The sequence below is a fragment of the Melanerpes formicivorus genome, unplaced genomic scaffold (assembly GCF_026170545.1).
Source record: "Melanerpes formicivorus ecotype bairdi unplaced genomic scaffold, bMelFor1.0.p_v2 SCAF_96, whole genome shotgun sequence".
Lineage (NCBI taxonomy): Eukaryota > Metazoa > Chordata > Aves > Piciformes > Picidae > Melanerpes > Melanerpes formicivorus.
The window spans coordinates 2,009,610-2,024,694 of record NW_027142448.1 but is presented as its reverse complement, the minus strand read 5'-3'; the positions used below and the strand labels follow the sequence as shown (position 1 = coordinate 2,024,694).

Genomic DNA, 15,085 nt, shown 5'->3' with positions numbered 1-15,085 from the left:
TGGGGAAGGACCTCAAGGACCATCCAGTTCCAACCCCCCTGCCATGAGCAGGGACACCTCACACTACAGCAGGTTGCTCACAGCCACATCCAGCCTGGCCTTAAAAACCTCCAGGGATGAGGCTTCCACCACCTCCCTGGGCAACCTGTGCCAGGCTCTCACCACCCTCATGGGGAAGAACTTCTTCCTAACATCCAATCTCAATCTCCCCATTTCTAGTTTTGCTCCATTCCCCCAGTCCTGTCATTCCCTAAGACCCTACAAAGTCCCTCAACAGCCTTCTTGTAGCCCCTTAAGATACTTCTGGCCACAAGGTCTGCTGGGAGCCTTCTCTTCTCCAGACTGAACAGCCCCAACTCGCTCAGTCTGTCCTCATAGCAGAGCAGCTCCAGCCCTCTGCTCACCCTCGTGGCTCTTCTCTGGACACCTTCCAGCACCTCCAGATCCTTCCTGTAACAGAGTACTGGACACTGTACTCCAGGTGGGGTCTCACCAGAGTGGAGTGGGACAATCACCTCCTTCAACCTATTGGCTATGTTTCTCTTCATGCAGCCCAGGATGTCCCTTAGCACATAAAAAGTGATAACTTGAGGAAGGAAATAGATGAGATACTATTAGGGGGATGTAGCTACAGCTGGACAAAACTCTAGGGCAGATACCAAGTTTGACACAGTGTTTTTCTTACAGAGAAGTTTTTGCAGACTCACTTGAACTTGTATGAGGTACTTTCATGCCTACACATCAGGGGAAAGGAGTCATGACCTCCAGTATTTCTGAACCTCTGTTAAGAACAAGGTTCATGAGCAGTGCTGGAAAACGTAGCTTCTCTAAAATATCTGTAGCTCCCACGGTCTGACTCTTCAGGGGTTTGGAATGGTTAGTCATGTGTTCCCTTTCTAGGATCCTTTCAGTTTTGATGGCTTACCTTTTCCCATCAGTCTTTCTGCAACTAGCTCTCCACCTTCTTGGAGGCTTGCTTGGAGAGGCTGCCTGTGTCTCCAAATTCTGCCTCCTGTCACTTGTCAAATGCTGTATTTGTTCTGTTCAGTGCTTTGCTTTACTTGACAGTTCTCTGAACATCTTACTTTGGTGACTAACTCCTCCAGCAGGAGTCCATAAGACCAGACAGGTGGCACCCAAGCATGCTGAGGGTGCTGGTCAGTATCATTGTAAGGGTACCCTCTAACACCTCTAAAAGGTCATGGTGATGGGATAAGGTTCTTGCACCCATCTTCAGGAAGTACAGCGAGCAAGATCCATGGATTTACAAGCAAGTCAGCCTCACCTCAGCTCCCAGAAATGTTGTGACACAAATCTACCTGCAAAGTATTTCCAGCTATATGAAGGACATAAGGTGATTGAGAATGGCTAGGATGGATTTACCAAAGCAAATTATACTTGACAAAGTGTTCTAGACAACTGGCTATGTCAGTGAGGGAAGCTCAGTGGCTGTTGTATACTTGGACTTTAGTAAGGCCTTTTATACAATCTTGCATAGCATCCTTACAGCAATATTGGTGAGATACAGATTGGGTGATTGGAATACTGGCCTGTAATGTGTCGATCAGGACAGCCAAATCAGAGGCCAGATAACTGTCACCAGCAGTGAGGTCTGTGAAATACAAAAAAACTATCAAAATGATTCAGCTAAGCAAGACAATAAATTCATTTAGACCTGTACCCATCTCTGGTATGTGCCTTTAAAAACCACCTTTGTGGGCTCCTTCTGGCTGGATTCACATCTGACATAATGAAGCTGGAGGTGGGGAGATTCAGGCTAGATGTGAGGAGGAGGTTCTTCCCCATGAGAGTGGTGAGACCCTAGAATGGGTTGTCCAGGGAGGTGGTCGAGGCTCTGTCCCTGGAGGTGTTTAAGGCCAGGCTGGATGAGGCTGTGGCCAGGCTGATGTAGTGTGGGGTGTCCCTGCCCATGGCAGGGGGGTTGGAACTAGATGATCCTTGTGGTCCCTTCCAACCCTGAATGATACTATGATACTATGATATTTCAGTATAAAGCAGAAAGCAATCAAGAGACATGAGCTGTTGTAAAGCAAGTTTGATAATATGTAAGTTAAGCATGATTGAGAAGAAAGGCTTTCTTCAGCTTTGTAAGACAAAGATGAATTTTCTACCAATAATACCCCTATATGATATGTCTTTCAGCACCTGATGCTCCCTATACTCACTGGAAGCAAACTGTCTTCTACCTAGAGGACTATTTAACTGTGAGGCGAGGAGAAGAAATCTATGGGACTATATCCATGAAACCAAATGCAAAAAATGTGGTGAGTCAGCATCACTGATTCTAATCCCAACCCTACTGATCACCAAATATAATCAACAGAAATTAAATGGCATCTAAGTGAAACAATTAGCATGCTAAAAGCTTTACATTCAGATTTAGTAGTCAGACCTCTAGGTGCAGCTTCACCAAAGCTGGTGATAGCAATGACAATGCAGTGCTAACCTTACAGAGCTTAGCTAGCGTGAGAAGGAAGAAATTATTCAGGCACATTTCTAAATCAGCTGCCCTCTGCAATCAGTTTGCCTCACATTTTGTGACACTAATAGGCAAGGGTCTTTTTGTACTGTCACTAAAATCACTGGCAAGATCCCTCTGTCAGTGCAGGATGATCAAGACTAAGGACTTCAGTTCCAGATCTCTGTAGACAGATTTCCCACTCTGTGCCTAAGAACTCTGCTTTCATAAATTAAGTAACAGATTTCAGCTGAGTATCTGGATGACCTCACTGATAAATGTGCTTGAACTGACTAAACAAGTGATAGGGTGGTCTTGAGTACTGTGTCCAGTTCTGGGCCCCTCAGTTTAAGAAGGACATTGAAACACTTGAAGGTGTCCAGAGAAGGGCAACAAGGCTGGGGAGAGGCCTTGAACACAGCCCTGTGAGGAGAGGCTGAGGGAGCTGGGGTTGTTTAGCCTGGAGAAGAGGAGGCTCAGGGGTGACCTCATTGCCCTCTACAACTACCTGAAGGGAGGTTGTAGCCAGGAAGGGGTTGGTCTCTTCTCCCAGGCAACCAGCACCAGAACAAGAGGACACAGTCTCAAGCTGCACAGGGGAGGTTTAGACTCGAGGTGAGGAGGAAATTCTTCACCGAGTGAGTCATTCATCATTGGAACGGGTTGCCCAGGGAGGTGGTTGAGTCATCGACCCTGGAGGCGTTCAAGAGGGGATTGGATGTGGCACTTGGTGCCATGGTCTAGTCATGAGGTCTGTGTTGATAGGTTGGACTCGATGAGCCTTGAGGTCCTTTCCAACCTAAGTGATACTGTGATACTGTAAAAATTGTGGCTTTCCACAGAAAATACAGATGTTTTATTGAAGGTGAAACTGCCTCAGTTTCTGTGCTCTGGGCTGAATCCTTCACCAAGTATGTTAGTTATTCAATGCTTCTTTTAATTGGTGAGGAGGCTATAAGGCATGGTCTGGTGGGCAAGCCATGCCTGTGCAGAAGTATGGCTCTGAGAGAAACAGTGACCTGCCAAAACCCTTAAGCAGAATCTCTTCATTTTCTATTACAACCTTGAGCCATTAGAATAACTCTAGTTATAATATGCCCATGCAGCTAGGATTGTTAGCAGCTGTTGACTGCAGCAAATCTTAACATTTCATTGCCATCCTTATTTTGCACTCCTTTCCCCTTCTTGTACTTAAATACAGATTGGATGTGGTTTTAATAGCAATGTTCATACAGGGGAAGAAATAAACACAAAATCAATTTTGCACTGAAACAAACACATTCACTTATGAAGCTGCCACTTGCTGTGAAAGCAGAGGAAAAGTCTGTTTCCCACCTTTAGGTTGCTTGTTGGGGAATAGAACATTTTCTTTTGAGTTCAATGTATCACATTTCTTCTGAGGGAAAAATGAAGACAGTTTCAAATGGCTGCACAGCAGCCAGCACTTGAATGCAGATTTAGGTGCTAAAATTAACGTGTTCGTGATAGTTACCATAAGACAGAGAGACCACTTTGTTTCAAAAGGATTTGTTAGTGCTTTAAAGATTCTTCTGAAGCACAGAGCCTTTCAAAAGTTGGTGGAGAGATGCTTCATTTTGTGGAGTTATGGAGTACCTCTTTCCAAACAAAATGTGTCATGGTAAGATTAAAGAATGGCTGAGAATGGCTCTACAGTGGGAATTTTACTGGATCTATTCTGGAATAGCTCGTAGTGATAAAGCCCTTTGCTGTAGATTAAGAGCATCTCAATGGGAAATACCCTTACAAAATTGTTATAGCTTGGTTGCATGGGTTAGTTGATTAGGTGGTGTTGGATGATAGGTTGGACATGATGATCTTGAAGGTCTCTTCCAACCTGGTTTATTCTAAACCATTCTAAATATGAGAGCACAACATTTCAGGAGCTTCAAGCTGTCACTGGGATACTCACTCACCTAAGAGTACACCAATGTGCCCTTGGACATCGATTGTACAGGGAATGCTGTTGCACGTCCTGTGTGCTGCTTTTCCAGTGTTAGCACCATTTTCAATCACAAGAAGTTAGAAACCTCAGCAGGTATCTGTTGAACCTACAGGTCTTTCCAACCAAAGCATTGCTAACTGGACTCATGCACCAGTGTGGTCTTACTGACATGTTACAATCAAATCTTTTTACAGCGTGACCTGGATTTCACAGTAGACTTGGACTTTAAAGGACAGCTGTGTGAAATGTCAGTATCTAACGACTACAAAATGCGCTAGCAAGAAACTCCAGAAAGCTGACCTTCCAGGGAGATGAAAAGGAGAATTTTATCAAGCCCTGAGTGGCTGAACTTCAAGCTAGGAACAATTGTTCATAAGATTATTATATCAAATACTAGAGTGTTTACTCTGATGGAAAGAGGTAACCTGATTCTTCTCGCAGACAGTGTAGAGGGCTGGGATCCCACTGTGAACGAACCGTACACAGAACTGTGCTTTTGTCCAAAATGTGGGAAAAATAAGGAACAATCTGGAGTGTTTTGGTCAGACTTAGGATGGCAGGAGATACATATACAACTTGTACTACTTACTGTGAATTTATGGTTCTTCCAAGCTTTGCATGCTAAAAGATGAATGGGGCAGTTTTCTCACTATGAAAGACCAGTACAGCACATTACTGTGATAGTATTACTAGACTTACATTCAATGAATATATATATTGCACATCAGGAAAACCTGTCATTTCATAATAGGAATTTGTTTTGTGATTATTTAATTCTCATTATACAGTTATAGAAAGATGATGCTATCTCTGGCACTACTCTATATATCCTAGTACCTGTCCAAAGTTAAAGCTTTGGTAAATACTCCATGCAAAGTGTAGATAAGAGCTGAGCATTTACAGAAAGTACAACAATCTTTTTGGATGTCCTCTGGAAAACATGGGCCATCCATATTGAAATTCACCTTCACAAGTGGATGTCTGTCAGAGATTTAAAAACATTAGCTTTTTATCCTTGAAAATATTCTGTGGTGAGATTTTATAGATGGATTTTGCATGACACCTGAAATCACACACTCAGTATTTAAATGTGATTAACGCAAAGTCTCTGAAATGGTGGGTAATTAATGTTCCTTGTCTATGCCATGTTTCAGTTCTTTGCAAGATCCTTAACACAAAATAAATAAAACTGAAAAAAAAAAAAAAAAAAGGAAATAATGTTTCATTTTGGTTATATTTTAGCTGTTTTAAATTGCAAATACTGCTCTCAAGAGTGCAGGCATCTGCAGGGAAAAGCTAATGTCTTTGAAAAGAGTCTATGGCTTCTGATATTACTAAGATGTTTGTAGCTTCCCCCTCCCCATATACTCCTTGTTTTTCTGACAGTATCTCCTGCTTACAGTTAAAATACTAACTGCTTATGATTCCTCATATGTATGTATCAGCTCTTTCTGCTCTATGAATGTTGATCATTTAACCACATGTAATTTATCAAGAGCTTCATCATCGGTCCTATCCACCCATTCTCCAGTCTCTCTGGCGTTGGGCACTAAGTCATAATCCATGTATTAGAGGAGATTTACTGATTTTTTTTTCCCTACAATCTCTCTAATCACCTGCAAATAAAGCATACTTGAAGATGGACTTTGCCAGTATTTGTCAACTTCTCAGAAAGTCATTTCTGTCGTTTTTTCCTTTACAGGAGTTGTACGCTGCCTCTGTTTTCTTACCGACTAAAGAGTGTGGTCTAGGGGTTGTATCAAATGGTATCTCTGTAGAAAGAAATTAAACTGCAATTCAGCAGTAAAAGATACTGTTTCTAGTGGAGTTCATTGCTTGTTTTAAAGCACCTGCTTTGCATTTTCTTGAAGAGAAAACAAACAGCTTTCATCACAAAATGAACACGATTTTATCTGTCAAACATTGCTGTTACTTTCCAAGGGACCAGTGCAGAGCTGGATCCAGAGAAACCTCTCGAAGTTCCTTTCTACTAACATAGGTGGTTCTAGGACCAATAGCATCCTGGCCTGCATTAGGAATAGTGTGGCCAGCAGGAGCAGGGAGGTCATTGTGCCCTGTACTCTGCTTTGGTTAGGCCGCACCTTGAGTCCTGTGTCCAGTTCTGGGCCCCTCAGTTTAAGAAGGACATCGAAACACTTGAGCGTGTCCAGAGAAGGGCAACAAGGCTAGGGAGAGGCCTTGAACACAAGCCCTATGAGGAGAGGCTGAGGGAGCTGGGGTTGCTTAGCCTGGAGAAGAGGAGGCTCAGGGGTGACCTCATTGCCCTCTACAACTACCTGAAAGGTGGTTGTAGCCAGGAAGGGGTTGGCCTCTTCTCCCAGGCAACCAGCACCAGAACAAGGGGACACAGTCTCAAGCTGCACCAGGGGAGGTTTAGACTCGAGGTGAGGAGGAAGTTCTTCACCGAGTGAGTAATTCAGCATTGGAACGGGTTGCCCAGGGAGGTGGTTGAGTCATCGACCCTGGAGGCGTTCAAGAGGAGATTGGATGTGGCCCTTGGTGCCATGGTCTAGTCATGGGGTCTGCGTTGATAGGTTGGACTTGATGATCCTCGAGGTCCTTTCCAACCTAAGTGATACTGTGATACTGTGAATTCTACTAGCTCTTTTCTCAGCCTCTTCCATTTATTTATATACTCAAACAATGTTTTCTTCTTCTCCTTTGCCAGTAATCACTGAGCTAACTGAAAGAGGAAAGATTCTTTCTTTTCTAACTTCACAGCATCTGCTTCTCTTTGCCCATTGCATGGCTCTGTAATATCTTTAATATTAAAAGAAGAATAAAGAAGGAACAAAACCCCAACCAACCTTCTTCAAACAAAGAAAAGACAAATCAATAACAAACAAGAGAATTTGCAATGTTCTGCCTGACCTTATGGAGAATGTCATTGTTGCCTGATAGCAAGCAGTGGACAAGAAGCAGTGAAGAAAAGCTGATCAGAACAGCCATTAAACAGATGAGAGGTATTTAAGCACTGCTTTGTACTGCTGTTTCTGTCTTACCTTTCACCTAATGACAGTGAAATGCAGGTCTCTCTTCAACAGTGGCCACCGTGCCCATTTACTAAAAGTGCCCATTCCTTGCAGACCAGCATACATGTAAAGCTTTTACTTTGTTCCCACTGACAGGAAAAGATGATGGTGTGAAAAGAAAGCATGAGAAAGACATTGAGATATGGTATTTACACAAAAGACTGTCCTGATAAGTAAGTGTTGTGGGTTTGAGAGGAAGGCCCAGCCTTCTCCCCCCCACAAAGAGAAAAAGGAATAAAAACCACAGCTAGCCACAGCCAGAGAAGCAAAAGGAATGCTATATTTACAAGCAGTTTTAGGGACTGCAGGGTATATATACACAATTTACAGTATTTACAATATATACACAGAAATATACAGCAAAGTAATACAGGAACGAAATCCCCCCCCCCCTTCTGGAGGAGGGTTTCCCCCCCTGTACCCCCTTCTCTCCCCTTTTTCCCCAAAGAGGGTTAGAAAGAGAGAAAAAGAGCAATTGTTAATTAAAGCAGAATATGTTAGTAGAGGTCTTCTCTGTCCAAGGTCAGTCTGGCAGAGAGCCCAGAAACAGACCAGCTGGAAAGGAGGAGGGAAGAATCGAAACTGAGGAAAGTCTCAGTCGCACTCAAAACTTAAAGTTGCATTCTACCAATCTACCAATGAAATTCGTTTAGACCTGTCTTTTGTTTACAAAACATTCAGCCACGGTGTCCCTTTCCTAAAGGCACAGCCTCAAACGGTCACAGTAAGAAATACAGCAATGGAGCAAACAGAAAGCAGGCTGCTCCTGCCTTGACTCCCGTCTAAAGGCAGAAGTTTCAAAACTCTCCTCAGGGATTGTCCTGTGAAACAGAAAGAAGCATTAAAAACCAAAAGGTAGATACTGAACATGCCTCTAAAAGGCACAGTGTGCAAGTCACACTTGCAATGCTTGTAGGATTAAGGGAAGTCTATAGGAGAGCATAGTATAACTCTGTGCTGACATGTGTTTCTCATTCCTAGCACCAACTAGCCCTCACCAGATGCTATTAACATTTCACAGTTGTGGTTTGCTTTGGTTTTCACAGGGCTTTTTCTGGGGACCTTCCTGTGTGCAGAATTAGGAGGTTCAGAGCCTTTTTACACTGTCCTAGACTTCTAATAGGAGTTGAAACAGTCTAAAATGTATCAACATATAGCAAAACTACGACCCATGACAGCACGTTTGTACTGCAGTGCCACTCTGAAAAAACCCCAGAGACAGCTTCTTACAGGACTTATCTGAATGTTGGTTCATAAATTAATTTATCACATACAGATTTGATTGTAAATAATCAAGAGACACTTCACCTAGAAGGTAGTTGCTTAACTAATACATGGTATTCTAGGTATGTAGTGAGATTAAGCTAACAGTCACTTTACCTTACAAGTAAAATACATCCCACACACACTATTTAGGTAACAATTACATACATGCTGTCATTTAAGCATCTCATCAAGGACACTGTAAGTGTCCCAATTCATATGCAATGAACTCAGAGTAACAGAGGACAATCTGTCTTGCACCACTGGTAACTTGAAGTACTGTGCATGCTGGTAGATATATTCTCTGAGATCAGAATACAGTGCAAACTATTAAATAACACTTAAGAAGGAAAGACTTAATAAGAGCATGTCTTGTCACTGCTGCATAGACAAAGCAGCACAGTATTATAGAATTACATAGCTAGAATTAGAATTACATAGAATAAACCAGCTTGGAAGAGACCTTCAAGATCATCGCGTCCAACCCATCAACCAATCCAACACCACCTAAACAACTAACCCATGGCACCAAGCACCCCATCAAGTCTCCTCCTGAACACCTCCAATGATGGTGACTCCACCACCTCCCCAGGCAGCACATTCCAATGGGCAATCACTCTCTCTGTGTAAAACTTCTTCCTAACATCCAACCTAAAGCTCCCCTGGCGCAGCCTGAGACTGTGTCCTCTTGTTCTGTTGCTGGCTGCCTGGGAGAAGAGACCAACCTCTGCCTGTCTACAACCTCCCTTCAGGTGGTTGTAGAGAGCAATAAGGTCACCCCTGAGTCGCCTCCACTCCAGGCTAAGCAGCCCCAGCTCCCTCAGCCTCTCCTCACAGGGCTGTGTTCCAAACCCCTCACCAACTTCGTTGCCCTTCTCTGGACTCAACCTCCTTCCTAAACTGAGGAGCCCAGAACTGGACACAGTACTCGAGGTGTGGCCTCACCAGTGTAGTGTACAGGGGCAGAATGACCTCCCTGCTCCTGCTGGCCACACTGTTCCTGATCCAGGCCAGGATGCCATTGGCCCTCTTGGCTGCCTGGGCACATGTTCAGCCTGCCACGAACCAGCACCCCCAGGTCCCTCTCTGTTTGGCAGCTCTCAGCCACTCTGACCCCAGCCTGTAGCACTGCCTGGGGTTGTTGTGGCCAATGTGCAGAACCTGGCACTTGGATGTGTTCAATCTCCTGCCCTTGGACTCTACCCATCTGTCCAGCCTGTCCAGGTCCCTCTGCAGAGCCTCTCTACCCTCCAGCAGATGAACTCCTGCCCCCAGCTTGGTGTCGTCAGCAAATTTACTGATGATGGACTCAATGCCCTCATCCCATGAGAGTTAAAGAAACGGGGAATTAGCTTTCAGAAGCCTGCTTTCGTCGGTGAGCACGCTTGTTCTTGTCAGGCAGAAGTCACAGGAGAGGTGTGGGGAGGGCAGTGTGAATTTACAGCACCTGGAAATCTTTTTTAAAAGCAGCTGAAGAAACAAACCTGATGTTTCAGATGTGGTATAGCAGTGTTTGGTTTCTATATAGAAAACTCTATAGCCTCACTGTAAGGGATGAAAAAAGGCACATTAATTTTTGATTTATTGTTTTGAAGTAAGGAATGTGTGACTCCTCAGCTAGCTATTCTCCAAACACTGGCATTTCTGCACAGCCTGTTGACTGAGGTGAGCCAAGGCAGTGGGATGCCTACAAGTGTAAAAGGCTGTTCCCTAAAAATAGCTGCTGCTTCTGGGGGTAGACACAAACGGCGTACAAAAGACGTCTTATACACAGCTGAGATGGAGAGAGGCAAATCACTGCTCTCAGATGAGTGCTAAAGCAGAGCACCCACCCTTCACACACACAAAAATATTCCAGGGTCCAGATATTGATGAGGGGAAAGGAAAAAGGATTTTTTATTTCAACATTATTACAGTCACTGCTGTTCTCTTTGTCTGTCTTTCCAGTCTCTGCAGGTACTGATGCAATCTGTCTGACTGCCTTTCCTTTCCTTTCCTTTCCTTTCCTTTCCTTTCCTCTTCCTTTCCTTTCCTTTCCTTTCCTTTCCTTTCCTTTCCTTTCCTTTCCTTTCCTTTCCTTTCCTTTCCTTTCCTTTCCTTTCCTTTCCTTTCCTTTCCTTTCCTTTCCTTTCCTTTCCTTTCCTTTCCTTTCCTTTCCTTTCCTTTCCTTTCCTTTCCTTTCCTTTCCTTTCCTTTCCTTTCCTTTCCTTTCCTTTCCTTTCCTTTCCTTTCCTTTCCTTTCCTTTCCTTTCCTTTCCTTTCCTTTCCTTTCCTTTCCTTTCCTTTCCTTTCCTTTCCTTTCCTTTCCTTTCCTTTCCTTTCCTTTCCTTTCCTTTCCTTTCCTTTCCTTTCCTTTCCTTTCCTTTCTCTCAGTATGTTTCTCGGGTTTCAGAGGAAACAAACATTGGACATAAGTGACTATGCAACAAGCATTTTCTTGGAGAGAACCATGATGTGATTGTAAAACAGAAGGACACCATGTTAGCTTTGTGATGAGAACCACAACCAAAAATCAGTCCTGCATCCTCACAGAACATCAGAAACACAGCTGACCCCTGAATCCTCATGTGGAAAACAGGACATCCTCTTTCACAGTTCAATTCAATGCTTTCCTGTCTAGCCATTTCCATCCCACAGAATTGTAGGGGTTGGAAGGCTGGGGAAGGACTTCTCAGGATCTCAGGGAGTGATAGGACTAGGGGGAATGGAATGAAGCTGGAGGTGGGGAGATTCAGGCTAGATGTGAGGAGGAAGTTCTTCACCATGAGAGTGGTGAAGCCCTGGAATGTGTTGTCCAGGGAGGTGGTTGGGGCCCCCGTCCCTGGGGGGTGTTTAAGAGCAGGCTGGCTGAGGCTCTGGCCAGCCTGATCTAGTGTGGGGTGTCCCTGCCCATGGCAGGGGGGTTGGAACTAGATGATCCTTGTGGTCCCTTCCAACCCTGAATGAAACTATGAAACTATAAGAGACTTCTAGAGATCACCTAGCCCAACTCCCCCTGCTAATGCAGGTATGCCTACAACCAGTTGTACAGGAACACATCCAGGTGGATTCTGAAACTCACCAAAGAAGGAGTCTCCACAGCCTCTCCAGGAAGCCTGTTCCAGTGCTCTGATGACCTCTTATGTTTTGGTTTGTGCCCATTGTCCCTTGTCCTTTCACTGGGCACCACTGAAAAGAGCCCAGCCCTATCCTCTTGACCTCCAAACTCCAAATATTGATAAGCATTGAGAAGATCAAAGACAAAGTTCTCTCTTTGGGCCTGGCCAACCAGCCAGTTTTTAATCCAATGCAGAGCGCACTTATCCAAGCCCTGTGTCATGAGTTTCTGAAGGCAAACGCTGTGGAAGACAGTGCCAGGGGCTTTAAAGTCCAGGTAGACAATGTCCATGGCCTGCCCCTCATTCACTAGGGTCACCTCATTGTAGAAGGAGATCTGATTAGTCAGGCAGGACCTGCCTTTCATAAACCCATGCTGACTGGGCCTGATACCTGGTTGTCTTGTTAGTACTGTGTCATGGCACTCAGGATGATGTTCTATAACCTTTCCTGGCACCAAGGTCAGACTGACAGGCCTGTAGTTCCCAGGGTCATCCTTCTGGCACTTCTTGTAGATGGGCATTACATATGCTAGCTTCCAGTCAACCAGAACCTCCCCAGTTAGCCAGGACTGTTGACAAGTAATGGAGAGCAGCTTGGTGAGCACATCTGCCAGCTCCTGGGCACCCTGGGGTGGATCTCATCTGGTCCTTTAGACTTGTGCACATCTAAGTGGCACTGTGGTCACTGTGGGGGCTGCTTTTTGCTCCCTGTCCCTGTCTTCCAGTTCCAGGGGCTAGACCCTCATGGAGCATGGTGTCACTGACAAATATTGAGGCCAAGTAGCCACTCAGCAGCTCAGCCTTCTCCTTTTCCTTGGTCACCAGGCTCCCTTTTATACCCAGCAGTGGGTGGAGATTCTCCCTAGCTCTTCTTTTACTGTTAACATTCTTAGAAAAGCTCACTTTTTTATGCTTAATAGCACTGGCCAGATTGACTGCTAGCTGAGCTTTGGCCTTTCTAGTTTTCTCTCTGCAAATCTTTGCAACAACTTTGTACTCTTCCTGAGTTTCCAGCTCCTTCTTCCACAGCCAGGAGACTTTCCTTTCCTTCCCGAGTTCTACCCAAAGCTCTGTGCTTCGCCAGGCCAGTCCTCTGCCCTGCCTGCTCATCTTCCCATGCACAGGCACGGCTTGTTCCTGTGCCTTGATGATTTCCCTCTTGAGGAATGTCCAGCCTTCCTGGACTCCCTTGTCCATCAGGACTACCTCACAGGGGAGGGAGGAAGGTAATGAGGCCTGATTAAAGTAAAACTATTTACTTCCATCATTGCCTGTTTATCCTATAATTACATTATCATCACTGACAGAGCACATTTTTCTTGCTTTCCTGTGGGATGAGTGCAGGCAGGCAAGCAACTGAGGTGTTAGGTGAAGCTGAGAGACCTGTGCATGATGGGTAGCATTTGTGCATCAAGTAGCCAATAACAAAACACAGATTACAACACATTCTGAACTACAAATGGAGGGTATGGAAGCAGCAGAATTAAAAACCTGCATGTATCCTTTACCAGTAAAGACAATGAGATAACTGAGAAAAGGACTTCTGAAAATATTCAGATGGCCAAGTAAATTCTGCACTTTGGCTACGGCAATCCCATGCAGAGCTACAGGCTGGGGTCGGAGTGGCTGAGAGCTGCCAAACAGAGAGGGACCTGGGGGGTGCTGATTGACAGCCACCTGAATATGAGCCAGCAGTGTGCCCAGGTGGCCAAGAAGGCCAATGGCATCCTGGCCTGCATCAGGAATAGTGTGGCCACCAGGAGCAGGGAGGTCATTCTGCCCCTGTGTTCTGCTTTGGTTAGGCCACACCTTGAGTCCTGTGTCCAGTTCTGGGCCCCTCAGTTTAAGAAGGACATCGAAACACTTGAGCGTGTCCAGAGAAGGGCAACAAGGCTGGGGAGAGGCCTTGAACACAAGCCCTATGAGGAGAGGCTGAGGGAGCTGGGGTTGTTTAGCCTGGAGAAGAGGAGGCTCAGGGGTGACCTCATTGCCCTCTACAACTACCTGAAAGGTGGTTGTAGCCAGGAAGGGGTTGGCCTCTTCTCCCAGGCAACCAGCACCAGAACAAGACGACACAGTCTCAAGCTGCGCCAGGGGAGGTTTAGACTCGAGGTGAGGAGGAAGTTCTTCACCAAGCGAGTTGTTCGTCATTGGAACGGGTTGCCCAGGGAGGTGGTGGAGTCATCGTCCCTGGAGGCGTTCAAGAGGGGATTGGATGTGGCACTTGGTGCCATGGTCTAGCCATGAGGTCTGTGTTGATAGGTTGGACTCGATGATCCTTGAGGTCCTTTCCAACCTAAGCGATACTGTGATACTGTGAAATTGGAGGACTTTCCATCTGAGTTCTACTGCTAAATGATGCCACTGAGCAGGAGTCCTGCTAAGCAGAGGGACATCTGGTCTCAATCTAGACAAACACACAGACCCCTCCAACATCACATTCATGGGTCCAAAAGCACAATTCACTTCTGCTTAGGAGAACATTGATGCTGTGTTAAGTTTTTCTCACCTTTGTCCTTTTAACAGTTAAAGTAGAACATGCACCATGAAACCCAAAGACTACAATATTTGGGGGGGGTGGGGGGTGGGGGTGGGGGCAGGGTTCTTCCATCTGTACCAGAGAAATGCTGTCTGTAAGGGAAATGTGAAGCCTGTAGTCCAGCTCACTGCCCCAAGCAGAACTTTCCTCAAAGCTATGCCAAATCACTGTAGCTTTGGGTAAAACCTGAACACTTCCAAGGAGAGATATTTTGTAAGCTATCAGCAGGTCTGATAAACACTTTCCTTCATGATAGGCCATGTCTTGCTTATTTAGCATTTGTTGCCATTTAAGCTTTTCCTGGAGCCCAAAAGCCCAATGGAACAGATTTAGGTTGCCTCCCCTCTCCCCTTTTCCTGGTAGGGAAAGAAAATTAGGCAGGAGAAGAGAGGTAAAACAACAAAAGAGGAGTCTTGCATCGATTTGGAAGTAAAAAGGTAAGTTTAACAAAAAATAAAAGGTATTTAGGAAAAAGGAAGGTTACAAAGGTGTAAGGACAAGGGATAAATAACAATATATACACAATCAGACACAGCTGGCAAAGGATTCTCTGATGGAAGATGGATTCTCATTAGAGGCAGTCCCCTTAAGTATCTGTGACTGTGTGGAACAGGCCTGACCACATGGTTAACAGCTCACAGTAACAGCAAAAGGGTGTCAGAGAGCCAAGAGCAGGAGAAGGAGAAAGGT

General features: G+C 45.1%; 1 protein-coding gene across 2 annotated transcripts in view; it reads left to right on the top strand.

The window, feature by feature from the left end:
* PRMT8 (protein arginine methyltransferase 8) overlaps positions 1-6,227 on the top strand; it is an 88,927-nt gene extending 82,700 nt beyond the window's left edge. For both annotated transcript variants that reach the window (XM_068166044.1, XM_068166043.1), the window contains exons 9-10: positions 2,164-2,285; positions 4,637-6,227. In XM_068166044.1, coding sequence (XP_068022145.1) covers positions 2,164-2,285; positions 4,637-4,720 — 206 coding nt within the window. In that variant the 3' untranslated portion in view covers positions 4,721-6,227. The remainder of the gene's footprint in view (positions 1-2,163; positions 2,286-4,636) is intronic.
* The last annotated feature ends 8,858 nt before the right edge of the window (positions 6,228-15,085 follow it).